At 36.1% G+C, this 19,327-nt stretch overlaps 1 protein-coding gene across 2 annotated transcripts in view; it reads right to left on the bottom strand.

Moving 5' to 3' along the window:
• LOC114702518 (zona pellucida binding protein) overlaps positions 1-19,327 on the bottom strand; it is a 172,806-nt gene that overhangs the window by 90,863 nt on the left and 62,616 nt on the right. Inside the window, exons 3-5 of one of the 2 annotated variants that reach the window (XM_028882973.2) lie at positions 17,653-17,778; positions 8,875-9,024; positions 1,442-1,660 (exon numbers count right to left, since the gene is read on the bottom strand). In XM_028882973.2, coding sequence (XP_028738806.1) covers positions 1,442-1,660; positions 8,875-9,024; positions 17,653-17,778 — 495 coding nt within the window. The remainder of the gene's footprint in view (positions 1-1,441; positions 1,661-8,874; positions 9,025-17,652; positions 17,779-19,327) is intronic. The other variant, XM_037208990.1, reaches the window with a different exon arrangement.

Below are 19,327 nucleotides of genomic sequence, written 5' to 3'. Positions count from 1 at the left end.
GACAGTTGATTAGCTTGAACTGTTTGGGAGGCCCCCAGGCAGTGGGACTGGGACCTGTTCTTAGTGCATGAACTGGCTTTTTGGAGCCTGGGGCCTATGTTGGGACACTTTGCTCAGCCTGGGTGAAGGGAGGAGGGGACTGGACCTGCCTCAACTGAATCTACTAGGCTGAGCTGAATCCCCAGGGGAGTCCTTGCACTGGAGGAGGTAGGAATGGGGGATGGATTGGGAGGGGCAGGAGGAGGGAGGACAGGGCAATCCGTGGCTGATATGTAAAATTAAATTAATTATAAAATTAAAGAAAAGTTTATTGGAGGAAATAGCTTTTCAGCCAAGACATAAAGAAGAATACCAAGATTTGAAATTGCAAGGAGGATGAAGGCAATCTCAGGTGGAGGGATGTAGTAGGGCAAGCACATAGGGTCAAGAAAATTGGCTCAAACAAGTTGCCAAGGCATGTACATAATGTACTTCCTTATGAGTCAACCTGGAATCTGTCTGAGGGCCTAGCAACAGGAGCTGTCAGAGTTCCTGATTGTGCCCAGCCAATGGCGGATGACCACGCAACGCCACCAGATTGGGACACAGCTCGGGTGCTGGGAGCAGGGTATATAAGGTCTTCCCTGTTATTGAATAAAGGAGTTTGCTGTTTGCCTAAAAAAAAACAAAAAAAAAAAACCTCAAAACAGTATTAGCTGTTTGAGGAAGCACAAATCTGGATCCATCTGGATCCCAACTGCAACATTTACAGTGGATATCATTTCTTCCCTATGAAAATTCAAATATAAGCTTTCTAAGAGCTTGTCCATCTATTAAAACAACCAGGAAACAAAGATTCAGAAGCCTCTGTACACTAATAATATGTCCTTGACAGGCTAGAGCAAAGCTTAGGCTCATCATCTGCCTTGAGGTTGGTGAAAACTGTTGAAATTTTCCTGGAGAAGAAAAAAGCAAGAATTACAGAAGATAAGAGTTTAATCTTGATCTTGCCTCTCTACTGTCTCTACCAAAATTAAACTCTAGATAACAAATACAGGAGAAAGAGAGGGGAAAGAGGAGGAGAAGGACATCCTATGAAACGCATGGATGCTTATTCCTGAGACTATGTGCCTTCCCTCTCCAGCATTAATGACAACACATTCAATGGGATGAAGTGTCTGGTTTACAATGTTACCTACCTAACAAGCAAATGCTTCCAGTTCCACTAACTGAGCACTATAACTAAATACTACAGGCCCTTACTCAAACGTTCATTCAACAGCAAAGTGCCACAGCACGCTGTCCACTAACGACATGAATCAGCAGAATTTTATTTAGAGGGTTATTAGCACTAAGTCAAACTCAAAGGGAAGAAATACATTTACATTTGTAGCATTCATATTCTAATATCAGTTGGCTGTGTTCCCAAATTGTCTTTCTTAAACGTATTTTGTATATTTACCTGAAAATGTGAAGAATAATTCATTTTGCAAACCAGCTCTTTGCATTTTAATACGATGGCATTCAGACTTAAGCAAGGAAACTTCACAGGAAAGGTCAAGAACCAGTTTACTTAAAATCTGAAGAAGTTTCTTCTCAAAAGAAATGTTATAGATACTATTGCAGGGAGCTGCATGGTATCGAGCTGTGAACTGGTAATAAAAATGAGGTTCACGATAAGCTACAAAGATTAAAAAGAAAAGACAAAAACATGATCATTCAAGCAATTCAAATGCATTGTTACTATTTTAAATAAATAATTATTTGGAACAAATTCATATTCATTTCCTATAAACAGCTACATTCGCCTTCCTTAACAAACACCTACCTCACAGTAACTGTATTAAATATTATCACAGGGACTCCAAAACAGTGACTCATTTAAACCATCTTTTAAGATTCATATTATTATTATGGTATCTAAAACAAAAAAATCAAGACACAAGAACTTTGTCATGTGTGTACTGCCAATGCCACTAAAGCTAAGATTCAAACCTAGGAAGGCCAGTCCCAATACACAGCTGCTCGAATGCTGGCATCATTCCTTTGAAATTTATATTTTAGAAGAAATCACACTACTCTGTTTTAAAATATTAAATCTTAGAAGAAATTCCAGAGATATCATTAGCAACAATACTTTTCAAAATATCCTTCTTGTAAATATATACAGTTAGTTGTACTTAATTCTAGTACAATATCTGCAACTGAAGAAACATATATTTAAAGTAGATCTCAAAATCTCACTGGAAAGATACAATAAATCTAAAAATGAAAATAAATCCCTAATAACTAAAACATTAAAAGGTCATCTTGTGAGACAAGAGTTCTTTTGCGGCTTCTGTCAACCTTGGGCATCCTCTCAGCCTGCTTCTGGATCACATTTTGAGCAAGAGCTCCCTATTCATACTGACATCCCTTACCACTGTCCATTTTCCTACCTGTACTTAAGTTAAACACATGCTGTCAGACTTAGTACAGAGATTGCCAGAGGAACCTACTAGCTTCGTGAACACAAGGGAAAGCCAAAGACTATCAACACCCTAATTTCAAGAAAATACAAATCAGGATTTTTAATTTTTTAGAAAGACCTAAAACTACAGAAAACTACTGTAGGAAGTTTTAAAATATAATACAGTGATTAAAATATAATCCATAAAACATGATGAGCTATAAGGCAAATGGTTGGAAAATAAGGAAAGTAACAGACAGGCACAATAATACATACCTGTACTTCCAGCATTCATGAAACTGAAGAAGTAGGAATACACAAACGGGTTGGAAATTAAATTAGAGCAGATGCAAGTATTTAGAAATGATAGATAAGCATATAAACAGCGAAGGATACAATTAAAATAATAACAGCAAACGTTTATCTTTAACTATAATTACCAAGATAAATTTTTTAACATTGAACAACTAAGCCAAACAGTTTACAAAAATACTACTACAGTTAGCACAGGAAAGGAGGAACCAAGAAGAAGACAGATTAGAAATAGAAATGAATTACTAAAATATGAAAAACAGCTCATTTAGGTAAGATAGAAAAGCAATAAACCCATTACAAAACATCAAGATAACAGAAAGCCAAGTCCCATCCAGTTTTCCCTCTTGACTGGGAAACTGAAGCTATTAATACTTAAAGTTATTACTGAAAGGCATCTATTGATTGTTGTCATTCGCTGCTCTTTTGCTGTTTATGCCTTTATTCTTACTTTGTATTTTGGTAATAATGCCTTCATTTGTTTTCTTTCTGTAGCCTTTCAGAAAGAAAGGCAAAGGAGGCAGAGAAGATGATACAGGGGGGCGGGGCGAGGAAGGAAAGATAAACAACACTAAGGTTTTTTGATAAGTCATGGGGAAACATACTAGTTTATAAATTTTATGTATGTATATATATATATACATATATATATATATATACAGACATACATACTCATACACACATACAACTCTGTGTGTGTGTGTTGTGTGTGTGTGTGTGTGTGTGTGTGTATAATAATACTAACTATAAACAAAGGGGTCAGGAATTCCAGAGAATGAGAAGTATATGAGAGGAGTTGAGGGAGGAGAAGGAGGAACAGCAACAGTGTAAATGTACTACTTATTTATAAATTAAGTACTGTCAAAAGTTAATTTTTAAAAAGAACATACTAATTTAAAACAGGAATTTTCAAATACAGGAAAAAATCTGTAGCTCCATCTTCTTTTCAGCAGCATGCAGGGAGATTGCTGAGAGATTAGAAAGGGCACAAGTTTCATGGTCCAAAAGAAGTTAAGGTGTCTTTGAAATGGTGAGCACCAGACAGAAACTGGGGAAAGGGGGACATGATCAAGCAGGAGAAAGACAGCTAGGGACACAGCCATGATGCAGTGGAAAGGGGTTTATGTGAAATTTTAGGACTTCTGCACAGCAAAAGAAACAAAGTGGAACTACTTCAGACACAGGGTTAATATACAGAATACCAAAGAAATGTAAAAAAAAAAAAACTGTCAATCAGTAAGTGTGCTAATGAACTTAACAGAGAGTTCTCAAAGAAAATACAAATGACAAAAATATTTTTAAGAGTTCAACACCTATAGCCATTACAAAAAGGCAAATTAAAATTACTTTGAGATTCTATCTCATCCCAGTTTGAATGGCCTTCATTACGGATTAAAAAAAATCACAACAAATGCTGGTGAAGAAATAGGTACGATGATCTCTTATTCCCTGTTGGTGGGAGTATAGAGTGATGCAGCCACTATGGAAAGCTATATGGAGGAGCCTCAAAAAACTAAACAGAACTATAGCAACCCAGCTACTCTTGAGAATCTAACCAAATAACACACCTCAGAGATGCTTGCATATCTGTATCTATTGCTATATTAATCATAATAGCTAGGAAACAGAAACAGACTGGGTGTCCATCAACAGTTAAATGGATAAAGGAAATATAACACACAATAGAATTTTATTTAGTGATGAAAATGTAATTATGCAATTTAAGGAAAATAGATGTACCCATAAATTATTTAACAAGGTCACTCAGACTCAGAAAGGCAAGTACCACTTTCTTTCTCATATTCATAGCCTATATTGTAATTTTTGTATACATATATATGTATATGTACAGGGTAGTTATAGTTCATGAAGCTAAAAAGGGGATCATATGGAAAAAATGGAAGGCTTAAAGGATAACGGAAGAAAAAAAGGGCAATCAGAAACACATGACAGGAAGATGGGAGGTATAAAAAATGAATGGTGGAAGAGAATGGAAAAAATAAAGCACACCTGTAAGTGACAAATGCAGCCCTCTCCTGTATATAATTTCAAAGAAAAACGTAAAATAAGTGCATACAATACTACTATGAGAACTTGGTGGTTTCAGTTGTTAGGCAATAAGAGAAATATAAGCTAAATAGTTAACAACTCTTTATTTAAAAACTATATATAACACTGTAAACCAGAGTTGGACAGTGCCTAGGTGGAACCATTTCCAAGAGAAACAAGACATAAGCATTCCTCACTCTAGCCCTAGTCGCCAGCTGTACTACACAAATATATGCTCCCCTGGTGTTTAAAAATTACACATAAAAGCACAACATTCCTAGTACATACTATGTATGTGGTGAATTTCCCCTGTAATTATAATTTTTACAAACCACTTCTCAGGCATAAATATCTTTGCTAGCTTATGCAAACATGCTCTTACAGGAAATGCTGAAGTATATGTGTGATAAGATACAGGAAATAACAATATGGAGATAAAATATGACCACTTAAAAATCTAAAATATGACTTGCCTAACCAAAATCATGTCATTTATCATAACAATGTCTCCCTCTTAGAAATACAGAGTAGCATTTTTGAGTAAGCAAAATGTTGTCAGGAAACCATTAATAAATGGCATGTTGGCTATAAAAACAATAGCATGTATATTTCCTATTGCTACTATAACACACACATTAGTTTAGAGATAACATGTTTATTATCTTTCAGTTCTGAAGAACACAAATATGAAAGTCTCGGTAAACTAAAATCATGATGTAAGGAGACCACTTATTGAGCATTACATGACTGGAAGATGCTTAATTGGGCACATGGAACTCCTGTCTCCAATGTAAAAGACAGTCACTTGGCCTCTTTTTTACCACATCTCCGTTTTCTGACTTTGTCCCTATACTTCTTTCTATATAACCTTATAGTCAGGCATCGTAGCACACATAGAATCCCAGCACTAAGGATAGAGAGTTGCTCTGAGTTCTGCCCTGCAAGGGCTGGAGTGAGTTGTGTCTCAAAACAAACCCCTTACACTAGCCCTTACACTAGGCTCACGCAGTCAGTTCAGCATTGTGACCTTTAAACTCCATCATCAACTTGCCTAAATTTGGAATAACACAGGAGATACACCTCTGGGATGTCTGTGAGGATGTTTCCAGAAGGCTTTCACTGAAAACTAAGATCCACCCCAAATGTGGGTGACATCATCTCACGCACTGGGATCCCAGACTAGATAAGAAATGGGAACAAAGGATATAATATAAAAGAAAAGAATGAGCACAGTATTCATCTCTCTGCTCTGTAAGTCATATTTCCTGCACCATGTCTTCCTGCTGTGATAGTCTAAAGGCCTTTTAAACTAGTATTGAAAATATTCCCTCCTTCCTGAATGGTTCTTGTCAGGTGTTCCTCATAACAGCAAGAAAAATGACTAATATAAGATAGTCCCTCCATGGTAAGAGCCTTAATTCAATTACAGGGTCAAGTCCCTTTCATCATGTATACTTATACTCACATGCTCTGAAGATAACATGAAGACCTCTTTCCCTGCCATTTTTCAGTCTACTATACAGGGTCCCAGCAGTTTGATTAAACTTGTAAGTAACTGTAGTTTATATTAGTCTTTCTCTTATTTCACATCAAATCAGCCCTCTCAATTTTATTCCTCAGTAGAATATTCTAAGATGAGAGATTTATAGTATGCTTCCTGCTCCTAATAAAGAGATGAGGTGAACCATCAACCATGACACACAGAATTGAAAAGCAATTCAAACTATGATCATTATTATCACTGTGATTTGAAAACATGGCTCTGTACAGGGCTTTAACTGGCTGACTAAGAGGCTACTTTGGTGACCAGTCTGTCCCCTTGCTGTTAAGACAAACAAAATTTGGGTGAGTAGGAAGTTTTTTAATTAGACTACTAAAAACAGAAAAGTTCTTTTTTTTAAAATCTTGTTAAAAACATAAACTTTTTAAAAAGTCTTTTAAAAAAATTACCCCCTTAAATTCCTAATAGCAGAAATTAGATACATCTAGATGTACCTCAACAGAATAATAAAGAAAATGTGGCACAGTAACATAATGGAGTATTGACCATTAAAAATGGCATCATGAAATTTGCAGGCTAATGGATCAAACTAGAAAGAAAACAAGCTAAGTGAGGTGTCCCAAACCCAGAAAGACAAATATGGTGTGTATTCACTTATAAGTAGATAGTAGCTGTTAAGGCAATGATACCCAAGCTACAATCCACAGAACCACAGCGGGCAGAATAAGCGACTAGCAGGAACAGGTTGGTCTTGTTAGGAAAGGGAAATGGTATAGATATGGATGGAAGGGAGTGTTGGAATGAGATCAAGTGAGAAGGTGGAGAGGATGGGGGTTGCCAAAGGGACTATGGGGAGAGACAGCTAAAGTTACGGGCTATTTGAGGGGTAGTATGGAAACCTAACACAGTATAAACTTCCTAAAATATACACATATATGAAAGTGATTTAAATGAAATCGCCAAATAACGGAGAGACAGAGTCCCACTGGCTATCTCTTGTCATGAAATGAAGCTTCCAGTACCAGGACTGGATTACATCTGATTGAGAAGTTCACTGAAGGGGCCCCCATAGGACTCCCAATACAACCCAGGTTATTTCCAAGACTGTAAGTTGCTCTCCACAAACTGACAGCAAGGCTCCATTCTGAAGACAACACCTACACAACTCTTTGAACATGGTGATGTCAAACCAGTGACTATACATAGCCTTCACCCCTACATTACAGCATCTCTGGTACAGGAAAGTACTCTGCATGCCCTCAAAAGAGAAAATTAAACACCAAGCAAGCCACAAACCCTTTATCTACAATGGTGAACTACCTGCAAAATATGCTGGAGTGATGGTGGCACAAAGCTTGTGGAAGTAACCAACCAATAACTGATTTGACGTAAGGTCTACAATAGAAGATGGAAACCGCATCCACCCAACATTGTTTGTGTGACCAAGAACCTGAGACTAGACAGGACTCAAGGACCTAGGGTAAAACCAAATAATACGAGAGAGAGAGAGAGAGAGAGAGAGAGAGAGAGAGAGAGAGAGAGAGAGAGAGAGAGAGAGAGAGAGAGAACAAAATGACTCCTAATGATATTCTGCTACACTCACTGTTCAGCCATCATTAGAGACAGTTTCTCCTGCAGCAGTTGGGAACAAATATAGAGAGCCACAGACAAACAATACATAGAGTTGAGAGACCTTGGAACACTCAGCTTGAAATGGGATGTGTCCATCAAATCCCTCCCCTCGGGGCTTAGGGAACCCTGAGGAAGAAGAGTCAAGGATTCTAAGAATCAGAGGTTATGGAAGACACCAAGAAAACAAGGCCCTCTAAACCAATGTGAGCAAAGCCCCTTGGGACTCACATCGAAGCAGCATGCACAAGGCCTGCACAGATCTGCACCAGGTCCTTGGTGCTTATATTATGGCTTCCAGTTTAGTATTTTCATGGGACTCCTGGGTGTGTGAACGACTGGGTCTCTGATTCTTGTGCCTTCTCTTGGGCTCTTTTCCTTTTGTTGGTTTGTCTTGTCCAACTTTGATGTGATAGCTTTTGTTTTATCATATATTTTGTTATATTTTTAAATTAATTAATAAAAAAAGAAAGAAGGGAGGGAAGGAAGGAGGGAAGTAATGGAGGAAACCTAGCCACTAGGGTAAAGGATAATGAACTATCATTTATACCTGCTGGGAGAAGGAAAATGAGTCATCTCCAGTGGAGTGACACTAGGTATATCAACCACTCCAGGACAATAATTAATGGACTCCATAGGTTCATGTGCTTTTATTTGGTTACAGTTTTGAGGGCTTTGTTTTCATTCTTTGTTTGGGGGTGGTGCTTTATTTTGTTTTCTTCATGTGAGGGTTTCTGTTGTACTGGTTATTTTGTTTTTGAGAAAGAACTTAAGGTAGGATGGGTAGAGGGGGAGAGGGGATCTGGAAGAACTTGGGGAATGAGAAGAATATGATCAAAATATATTTAAATTTAAAAATTGTTTTAAATAATAAAAATATATAACAAGCCTGTTAAAATGTTTAAGCATTTTAAAACATTAAGATATGTTAAAACATATTAAATTTGCTTCTTACCATAAATAACATACTTCAGTTGAAGATTCTTAACAACTTCTTCCACAGTTGGTTTGTACTCCAGGAAACATGTATAAACCCCACTCATGGTCTCCTCAAAGTTCTGAAATATGAGGCTTCCTGTGGATGTCACTTGTGCAGTGCTGTTTTCTAATAAAGGTATAATATACAGCAATTTAAATAACAACATGGAGACAAAATACCAAACACTTAAAGCAACCTAAAAATCCTCAAAATTTATGTCCACAAAGAGGAATTACACAAAGTTAGTCAATATATTTGATGTTTATTATCAGCAGATGCTAGGATGACTTAAAATCAAATTTCCACCAACCGGAGTTCACCAATTGTGGGACTAAGTCAGTGGTTCTCAACCTGTCGGCTGCAACCCCTCTGGGGATCAAATGACCCTTTCACGGGGTCACATTATCAGATATACTGTATATCAGATATTTACATTATGATTCATAACAGTAGCAAAATTACACCTATGAAGTAGCAATGAAAATAAATTTACGGTGGAGAGGGTCACCAAAGTATGAGGAACTATATTAAAGAGTCACAGCATTAAGAAGGTTGAGGACCACTGGTCTAAGTGGTAAGAGACTAAGAATGACATATGGACATAAAGCACTCCTAATATTCTCCTTGCATTGAAAGTAATGCTATCATGTTGTGGAATATTATTTTCACAAGGCAAAGATAGGTTACATTTGTTTTATGCTGCAGAATATTACTTTAGCTGTGTAAAGATGTGATACTTTTGTTATGCTGCAACTGTTTAATTATTTAAAGATGTGTTGCACTTATTTCACCTTGCCTGCCTAAGGCACCTGACTGGTCTAAGAAAAAGCTAAACAGCCAATAGCTAGATAGGAGAGGGATAGGTGGAGCTATAACAGGCAGAAAGAATTAGTAGGAGAAGAAATCTAGGCTAAAAAGAAAGCAAGAAGAGAAGGAGGAGAGGATGAAGAGAAAGGGAAGGACAGGACCAGGGCAAGAAGCCAGGCAGCTGTCTGTCAGCCAGACAAGAGAAGCAGAGAAAGTAAGACATACAGAAATAAAAGTAAAAATCCCTGAGGCAAAAGGTAGATAAAGAGAAACAGGTTAATTTAAGTTAAAAGAGCTAGCCAGAAATGAGCCTAAGCTAGGCCAAGCATTCATAACTAATAAGAAGTCTCTGTGTCATGATTTGGGAGCTGGTTGGTAGTCCCGAAGAAAAAGCCTGGCACTATCAGAAATATAGTACTATTTATGAAAGTTTATACACAGATATATGCAGTGCATTTATGCATATATAGTACAAACAACATGTATAAACAAAGTATATATTTTATATATTTATTTAACTATACCATAAATAATATTTAGATATTTTAAGGATGAGTTATAGAGTCTTCCAATCTGCACATGAAATTATGTACCCAAAACAAAGTATATTACAGTATAACCATTAACAGCTAGGATTTCTTTTTTCAATAAATATTTTTATTTTATAATTATTTTAATTTTACATATCAGCCATGGATTCCTGTCCTCCCTCCTCCCACCCCCTAGCCTTCCCCCCATCCACCCCTCATTCCCACCTCTTCCAAGGCAAGGTCTCCCCTGGGGAGGCAGCCCAGCCTGGTAGATTCAGTTTAGGCAGGTCCTGTCCCCTCCTCCCTGCACCAAGGCTGAGCAAAGTGTCTCAGCATAGGCCCTAGGTTCCAAAAAGCCAGCTAATGCACCAAGGACAGGTCCCAGTCCCACTGCCTGGGGGCCTCCTAAACAGTTTAGGCTCATCAACTGTCTCGCTTATCCAGAGGGCCTGGTCCAGTTCCATGGGGGCTCCTCAGCTATTGGTTCACACAGTTCATGTGTTTCTGCTAGTTTGGCTATTTGTCCCTGTGCTTTTTCCAATCATGGTCTCGATATCTCTTGCTTATATAATCCGTCCTCTCTCTTGCTGGTTGGACTCCTGGAGTTCCACCTGGGGTTTGGCCATGGATCTCTGCATCTGCTTCCACCAGTCACTGGATGAGAGTTCTGCCATGACAGGGTGTTTGGCCATCCAATCACCAGAGTAGGTCCTCTCAGGCACTATCTCGACCATTGTCAGTAGTCTATTGTGGAGGTATCTTTGTGGATTTCTGGGGACCTCACTAGCACTTCCTATTCCCATGGGGTCTTCACTTATCATGGTCTCTCTTTCCTTGTTCTCCCACTCTGTTCCTGATCCAGCTGGGACTTCCCGCTCCCCTAAGCTTGCTTTCCCCTGACCCTTGCCCTTCATTACCCCCCTCACCCCCAGTTTGCTCATGTAGATCTCATCCATTTCTCTGTCATTGGGTGATCCCTGTGTCTTTCTTAGGGTCCTCTTTACTAGGTAGCCTCCCTGGAGTTGTGAGTTGCAGTCTGGTTATCCTTTGCTTTACATCTAGTATCCACTTACGAGTGAGTACATATCATGTTTGTCTTTCTGAGTCTGGGTTACCTCACTCAGGATGACTTTCTCTAGTTCCATCCATTTGCCTGCAAATCTCATGATGTCATTGTTTTTCTCTGCTGAGTAGTATTCCACTGTGTATATGTACCATATTTTCTTTATCCATTCTTCAGTTGAAGGGCATCTAGGTTGTTTCCAGGTTCTGGCTATTACAAATAATACTGTTATGAACATAGTTGAGCATGTGCCCCTGTGGTATGATTGAGCACTCCTTGGGTATATGCCCAAGAGTGGTAGAGCTGGGTCTTGGACGAGATTGATTCCCAATTTTCTAAGAAAGCACCATATTGATTTCCAGAGTGACTGTACAAGCTTACATTCCCATCAACAGTGGAGGAGTGTTCCCCTTGCTCCACATCCTCTCCAACATAAGCTGTTCTCAATGTTTTTGATCTTAGCCATTCTGACAGGTGTAAGGTGGTATCTCAGAGTCATTTTGATTTGCATTTCCCTGATGCTTAAGGATGTTGAGCAATTCCTTAAATGTCTTTCAGCCATTTAAGCTTCCTCTGTTGAGAATTCTCTGTTTAACTCTATAGCCCATTTCTTAATTGGACTGTTGGATATTTTGATGTCTAATTTCTTGAGTTCTTTATCTATTCTGGATATCAACCCTCTGTCAGATATGGGGTTGGTGAAGATCTTTTCTGAATCTGGAGGCTGTCATTTTCTCTTATTGACCGTGTCCTTTGCCCTACAAAAGTTTCTCAGTTTCAAGAGGTCCCATTTATTAAATGTTTTTCTCTCAGTGTCTGTGCTACCAGTGTTATATATAGGAAGTGATCTCCAGTGCCAGTGCATTCAAGGCTACTTCCTACTTTCTCTTCTATCAGGTTTAGAGTAACTGGATTTATGTTGGATTTCTTATCACTACACAGAATGGTACACAAAACAATGAGTTGTTTCAAACAATGAGGGTTACAGAAGTAGATAAATGGAAAATTAGATTATCAGACTTGTCAATCAATCATAGTTTTGCTGTGTTAGGAAAAAGAATGGAATGTAAGCTCCCTCTTTGCTTCAGCGTAAGTATTATATTGGAAGAAAACTATGTTGTCAAATGGAGAGTAAACCAATTCTTGAGATATTAAGATACAGATGTGAAGGCTCTATTCTCTCTCATAAATTGTACAACCATGGGTAACCACTTCATCTTCTGAAGTCCAGTTCATTTGTGAAGAATGACAAGATATAGCTGCCTAACTCACAGGGTTGTTAAATTCAGCAAATATAATAAATCATTAAACAGACAGGTTGTTATTCTGAAAGTTCATAACTACAGTTTTGTGTCATAAAGCTTTCAGATACTAACATTTTCTTAATTAATAACTGAATACCCCATTCATTAGAATTGAAAGTATTATCTCAGGAAATGACTGCATATCTTTTTTTCCATTTTAAGTAAATTATTTAATACTTATATATTTTTAAAAATATTTCTTCAAACTAAAGGAAAATGCCAGAATGCTCTTAGTGCTGACATTTTTATTATATGAAAAGCCCTGCTGCATATTTTGAAGGAGAAATGAATAGACAGATATACCCACCCTCAAGGACTTTACATAGAGAATTATGCCTTGAGATCTCCATTTATATATCCTGGATGAAGCTGAAAAATGTAATATAAAAGAATATATTTGTTTTAATGCCTACTTGTTCATGAATATCTTCTGATGAAAGATTACATATTTATCTTAACATGCTATTCTTAAAGATATCAATAATTTAAGTGGTTACTATATATTTCAGAAAGCATAGTATTATAATATTTTTTAATTTAATATAACATCATCAATGAAGTTATGTATTCCTTAGTAATAATTCAAAATGAAATTTTCCTACACCAGAAGTGTCAATAAATATATGAACATACATATGTATATATGCACTGTATTTGGTACAGATGATATAAGAAAGTATAAGAACTCACATTAAAACAGCTATTTAGTAAACAACCCTTGTTTTATATCCTATTCTATAAAGAAAATCTGTCTTTTAATGAGTAAATTCTAATAGCCCTCCTTCTGGGCACATTTCATATGCAAATGTAAGCTTACTGAAAATATAACTATTTTATATAACATAAATATTATTTTATGGTAAATAAATATATAACAAAATTATACATTTTGTATATACATATATGTGTTATATATAATATGTGTATGCAAACTGTATGTATGTGTGCATATTCACATATATATGTGTGCTATATTTTCATAGCATCTCTTTCAATGCCAGAAGCATAACACAGCAATGCTAAACCAGAAAGCCAGAAAACAGAACAGCATACAATCTATAACAGACTGCTCTCTGGCTACTTTTAAGTTTTGAAGAAATATTTTGAAAACACAGGCAGAGAATTTCATACTCAATATATATCATCCCTATAATATCAGTGATCATTCACAGATCCTTAAGTGATTAAGTTTAAGTGGAAATTCACAAAGTCAATAGCTATGTATTTCACAGAGAAAATATAGGTTTAAATATAAAAAATAACACAACACAGATATTTATTAATTAATCATTTCATTTAAATTGGTCCTTATTCCTTCCTAGTTTTGTTATCCAAACACCCAGAGTTTGACTACATCTTTAGAAGGCCATGCATTAGAGCTGCTAAAATTGTAAAATAAAATTTCACTACAACTTAGTTTATTATTTTAAATATGTTTATACTTATGAGTTGGTTTAAATATGGACAAGAAAATATAAGGGGGAAATTTTGTACTATTATTCTGCTAAACGAACATAGCAATAAAATTGCTCCTAAGGACATATTGCTATACCCATAGATTAGTGCATACATCAACCTTCATCAAAAAAAAAAAAAAAAAAAAAAAACCCTTCTTGCAGTAGATGGTAATTAACACGGAGGCCTTCAATTGGACAATATGCAGAGAGTCAAGAGAGTTTGGAGCACTCAGACCTAAATGGGTCGTCTCTATCAAACCCCCACCTTAAGACTCAGGTTCGCCCGTGGAAGATAATGGGAAAATACTGTAAGAGCCAGAGGTGGTGGATGGCTCTAAGGAAACAGTGTCTTCCAGATACAAGGTAGAAACACATATGAATTCAGAGACTATGATAGCATGCATAAGACCTGAACAAGTTCAAGCCAGACAAACTCCCAGTGCAGAGAAGGGGAAGAGGGCACAAAGTTCCACCCCTAACCAAGAAACTACTTGCAATTGATACCTGCAAAGAGATGCAAAATCAGTTTTCTCCAAAGGAGTGACACTGGACATATCAATCACACTCCAGGGTAGACCCCATGCTCACGAGTAGCTGGCCAACACAAAACAGAATCCATGTTTTTGTGTACCTTTTTTGTTTTGTATTGCGTTTTGTTTTTGTTTTTGTTTTGTCTTTTCACTTTTTTCTAAAAATTGGTAAAAGAAGATCTTAAGTGTTCTCACTAGGGAAAAACAGTAATCATATGAAATGTCTAAGTAATAGTTGGATTGTGTTCATTATATACCTGTATAAATAATGCCAAGCTTTACACCTTAAATACATACAACTTCTATTTACAAAATGTCTGCAGAAAGCTGGAAGGGGAAGGAAAATGTGAAAAAATTCACAACAGCAAAGCTAAAATGTAAACTTTCAGAATATATATAAATATATATATATATGTATGTATGTATTTGTAGGTATATGGCAAGATCATAAAGAAACACAAGAGAACAGAACTAAATATTCAGGATGGTATTTACTGGAGGAGCTTGAGGACAAGTTGCTAAGAAGTTTTAAAATAGCTTACTTAAAGGTCCCAGTGTCTTGGTAATAGTGTATCTTAGCTGTACAGACAGCTTAAGAATGTTAGTCTTATGATGCTTCAAACTTAGCATATATCTCTTCAGGAGACATTCCATCATAAAAAACATTCTGATGCAGTAAAATATATGATTTCCTTGCATATGTGCATGTGTAAATGCATGAGCTTGTGAAAGCCACAGGTCGATACTGGCATCCTCCTCTGTTGCTCTTATTTTTCTTTATTAAATTTATACTTTGATAGTTTCATACATGTATATGGTGTTTTCTGATTGTTTTCACCCTCTGCCATTTCTTTTTTATCTTTTTCATTTTATTTTATAACTTAATTTAATTTCACATATCAGCCATAGAGTCCTCTGTCCTCCCCCTCCTGCAACCCCCCCACTTTCCCCCCAGCCCAACCCCCATTCCCATCTCCTCTTCTTAACTTTCTCCTACCTTGTCCTAAGTCTCCTCTCTAAAAGACCTTTTCTCACATTTAAGTCTTTTGTTTTGCGACTTACTGAATTTAATCTGTTTGGTGAGTATGTATGGCTGCAGAACTAACCAATAGATCAGTGCTTTCACAACTGAAGACAGTGACTTCCTGACCAGAGGACCTATCCACCCTTTTATTTGTTTGCATTTATTATTATTTGTATGAATATTTCCACCCATGTGCAAGCACAGACCATGACACAAATGTGGAGGTCACAGGACAACCTGCAGGAGGTGACTCTCTCTTGCCACTATATGGAACCTGAGAAATAAACACAGTCCACTGAACTTGGCAAGTGCCAAGTGCAGACAGCTTGCTAGCCCTTACCTTACTTTTTGAGACAAAGTCTTTTACTGGATGTGGAGCTCATCATTTTGGCTAGGCTGGCTAGACAGTGAACCCTGGATCAACCTGACCCTGCATTTCTGCAGTGCTGAAGTTATAGGTGAATGCCACCTTTCCTTGTTTTTAATTGGGTGCTGGAGAATATGGACTCAGATCCTCATGCTTAGTCCACAAGTGATTCAATCAAACTCTGAGAAAATGATACCTTATCAATAAGCTTTAAAACTAACAGATGATATATTGTCAAAAAATTAAATAAATCAAGTATGAATTCAGAATATCAAAATATCCTAGAAAGTGTGTGTGTGTGTGTGTGTGTGTGTGTGTGTGTGTGTGTGTGTGTGTGTGTAAAAAATGCAGTACTGATTTGATTTTATTTTTACCTGGAAAATTATATTTCTGAATACTTATTTTTTATTATGAAAGGAAAAAAAGGAGTCTTCCCAACTTAAAGGAGTAACTGAACTACATACTACAGTGCAATATAAACTACAAAACCTTGTAAGCCATCTTAAAGAAGAAATGCTCCAGATTTCCACCTCCAAATCAAAAGAACAAAACCCACAACAGGAAAACTCAATGTTTGGGTGTTTATTTTTCAAATGACAAAGATTCAGAATCAATGCAGAACATAAAGTATTTGTATTATAGCATATGCTGCTGCTACTAGAGAACAATAAAAACAGATTTGATTATAATTCCAATATGAAGCTGGGTGGTGGTGGCACATGCCTTTAATCCCAACATTCAAGAGGCAGAGGCAGGCAGACCTCTGTGAGTTCAAGGCCAGCCTGGTCTACATAGTGAGTTCCAGAAAAGGCTCAAAGCTACACAGAGAAACCCTGTCTTGAAAAACCAAATAATAATAATAATAATAATAATAATAATAATAATAAATAATTCCAATATGAGATGCCTTTACATGAGAATTATCATGTAAGCTACCCAGCCCCTTAAGATTTCTTTATGAGCCCTCTGTAGACATGAACATGCAGCACAGCTGTCCCTATGTCACTAAAGTGCGGCATAGATTACATGAGATTTTTGGAAAGTCTTTGTGTAAACACACTTCCCTCAGTCCAAATAAAACAGCAAGCCTGTACCCTTTAATCCTCAGTACTGTCTCAAAATACCAGTGAGGTCTTATAAAAGAAACAAAAGGAAAGGTGATAAAGTTCCTTTGAGGATATGCAAAAATGACTGGGTCCTCCATCAAATAGACCTTTAGTATGAACATTCACTAGTTTTCACTGGATGCAAAAAAAAAAGAAAAAAAATTCAAACCAGCTAAACTTTACAAGTTTGAAAGTGAACCATAAATTAAGTCAGTTATCAAATGCAAGATTTAGAGCAAAGATAAAAAAAACAGTCCACAATAAAATAGGTACATAAGCAAAAGAATAGTAATGAAATCAGAAACAAACTGATTTCCATATAAAATGATAACTTTTGGAATAGAGATGCTTCTAGAACTCTTGAAACAGATGAATTTTTTACTGCCTTTATCCTTAATAAAGACAATAAGAAATGTTCATGCTATCAACATTGCTATATCAACTCTACAAGACTACAAAGAAAATATTTCAATAAGTGATAAATGCATTAGATACAAATATTCTTTTAACTATAAGTAAATCTGAGATATGTCTATTTAATTATGATAACTAAAATAAAATCCTACCTGAAACAATTTTTCCTTTTGGCCCATGCCATTGGAATGATGGGTCTACCAGTTCAGTGTTTCTCAGGTGTTGGGTTACACATAGCACATGCGGACTCTTTTGATGGAGCATGACATATACACTCACTGAAAATACAATATTAAAATGTTCCAATAATATTTTATGCTCTTTATTTATCTAATAATACCTATTGCTATTACTTGATGATAATTTAATATCACTATCTCCATGTAATTACATTAAGAAGTATACAGTTTATTTGACTCTGTGTGTACATTTAGTTACACATGTGTGAGGGTATGTCCTAAACATGAATGTAATGCATTGGTCCTTTGTTTCAGAGCTCACATACACTGACCCAGTTTGCTCTCAGAGTATTAAGAACATTCTCTAGCTGGACTTCATATGTTGTGCAAAGACATCAAACATGAACATGGTGCATATATACATTTAGATGAGGGAACCAATATATTACTTACAATAATATAGCATAGTATACTGGATACAAAAAATAACGTGATTAAAAAGTTGGTAAGTATATACAATGGTTGATTTTTAAACATGCATTTGTCAGACTCTGCTTAAAATAACCACGATAAACAAAACAAAGATGGTTTAGGAGATTCAGAAGGAGCACAGTCAAAGATTCAGCTGTTCTGAATGTTCTCAGAACAAAACTTTCAAGAACTAAACTTTACCAATAACCCATCAGCAACTACTTGCCAACGCTTCTCTGATTCACCATAGACAAGATTTGTTGTGAATGAGTAAAATAAAAATTATTTTTGGTAAACAAAATTCTTAACATTAAAAGGCCTTTATATTTTACAAAAAAAACATGTTTGAGATATTCATAGCCTTACATTGGTTATGAAAGCTTGTCTCTACATTTGGTTGTTTTTATCATGAGTTTTCTATCGTGAGATAGAAAAATAACAATTTTTTTCTACCCCATGATAATGTTTTTCTTCTTCTTCAATATTTTGTTTAAATGGTTGATGTTCATCTATCAATATGCTGTCTTTCTATTATAAGTCTGATTGATTGTGTATTTACTTAATAATTATTGGATCCAATTTGTAAACATTTTCTTAGAATCCAAACCACTATGTCTAGAAATATAACCATGTATAATTTTCTTAATTACCCTTTTTTTCTTTTTTCCAATTTAAAGCATTTACTATCACTAAATATTTAACATTCAACATTGTAGTATTATAAATAAGTTAATCATTTAGGATCATAATGCCATATGAAAAGAACTTGGTACGTTTCCTCCTATAACCTGTCTCTGTAAGAATGTTTTCTTCCCAGGTCTTTTCTTTTGCATTTGGCAAGGGAGAGAGCAGGAAAATGCATTATGAACTATACTAAGGCTAACTTTAATAGCTACAAGTCTAATAAATAATTTAATAAAATCTAGTTTAGAAATTTTCCAGCTAATTTTATATAAGCTATAAAATTACTTAGTGTAAGTTAAGTTTTGACTCTATTCATAACCCCTTTCTTTACTTTCATGATTTTCTTAGGAAATTTGCCAAAAACTAACCATTATATGTTCCAAAGGCAGCTTTTGACTCCATTCAATGTTCTATTGCTCTTGTATGGTCTCATTCAACAACCCCTGCTCTTCTCTTATTTCTATTCTACTGTTCTTAGTTTAAGGCTCTTTCC

This window comes from Peromyscus leucopus, chromosome 10 (genome assembly GCF_004664715.2).
Source record: "Peromyscus leucopus breed LL Stock chromosome 10, UCI_PerLeu_2.1, whole genome shotgun sequence".
In the NCBI taxonomy this organism is placed as follows: domain Eukaryota; kingdom Metazoa; phylum Chordata; class Mammalia; order Rodentia; family Cricetidae; genus Peromyscus; species Peromyscus leucopus.
Note: the sequence above shows the minus strand (reverse complement) of the source record. Positions and strands in the feature narration are given on the sequence as shown.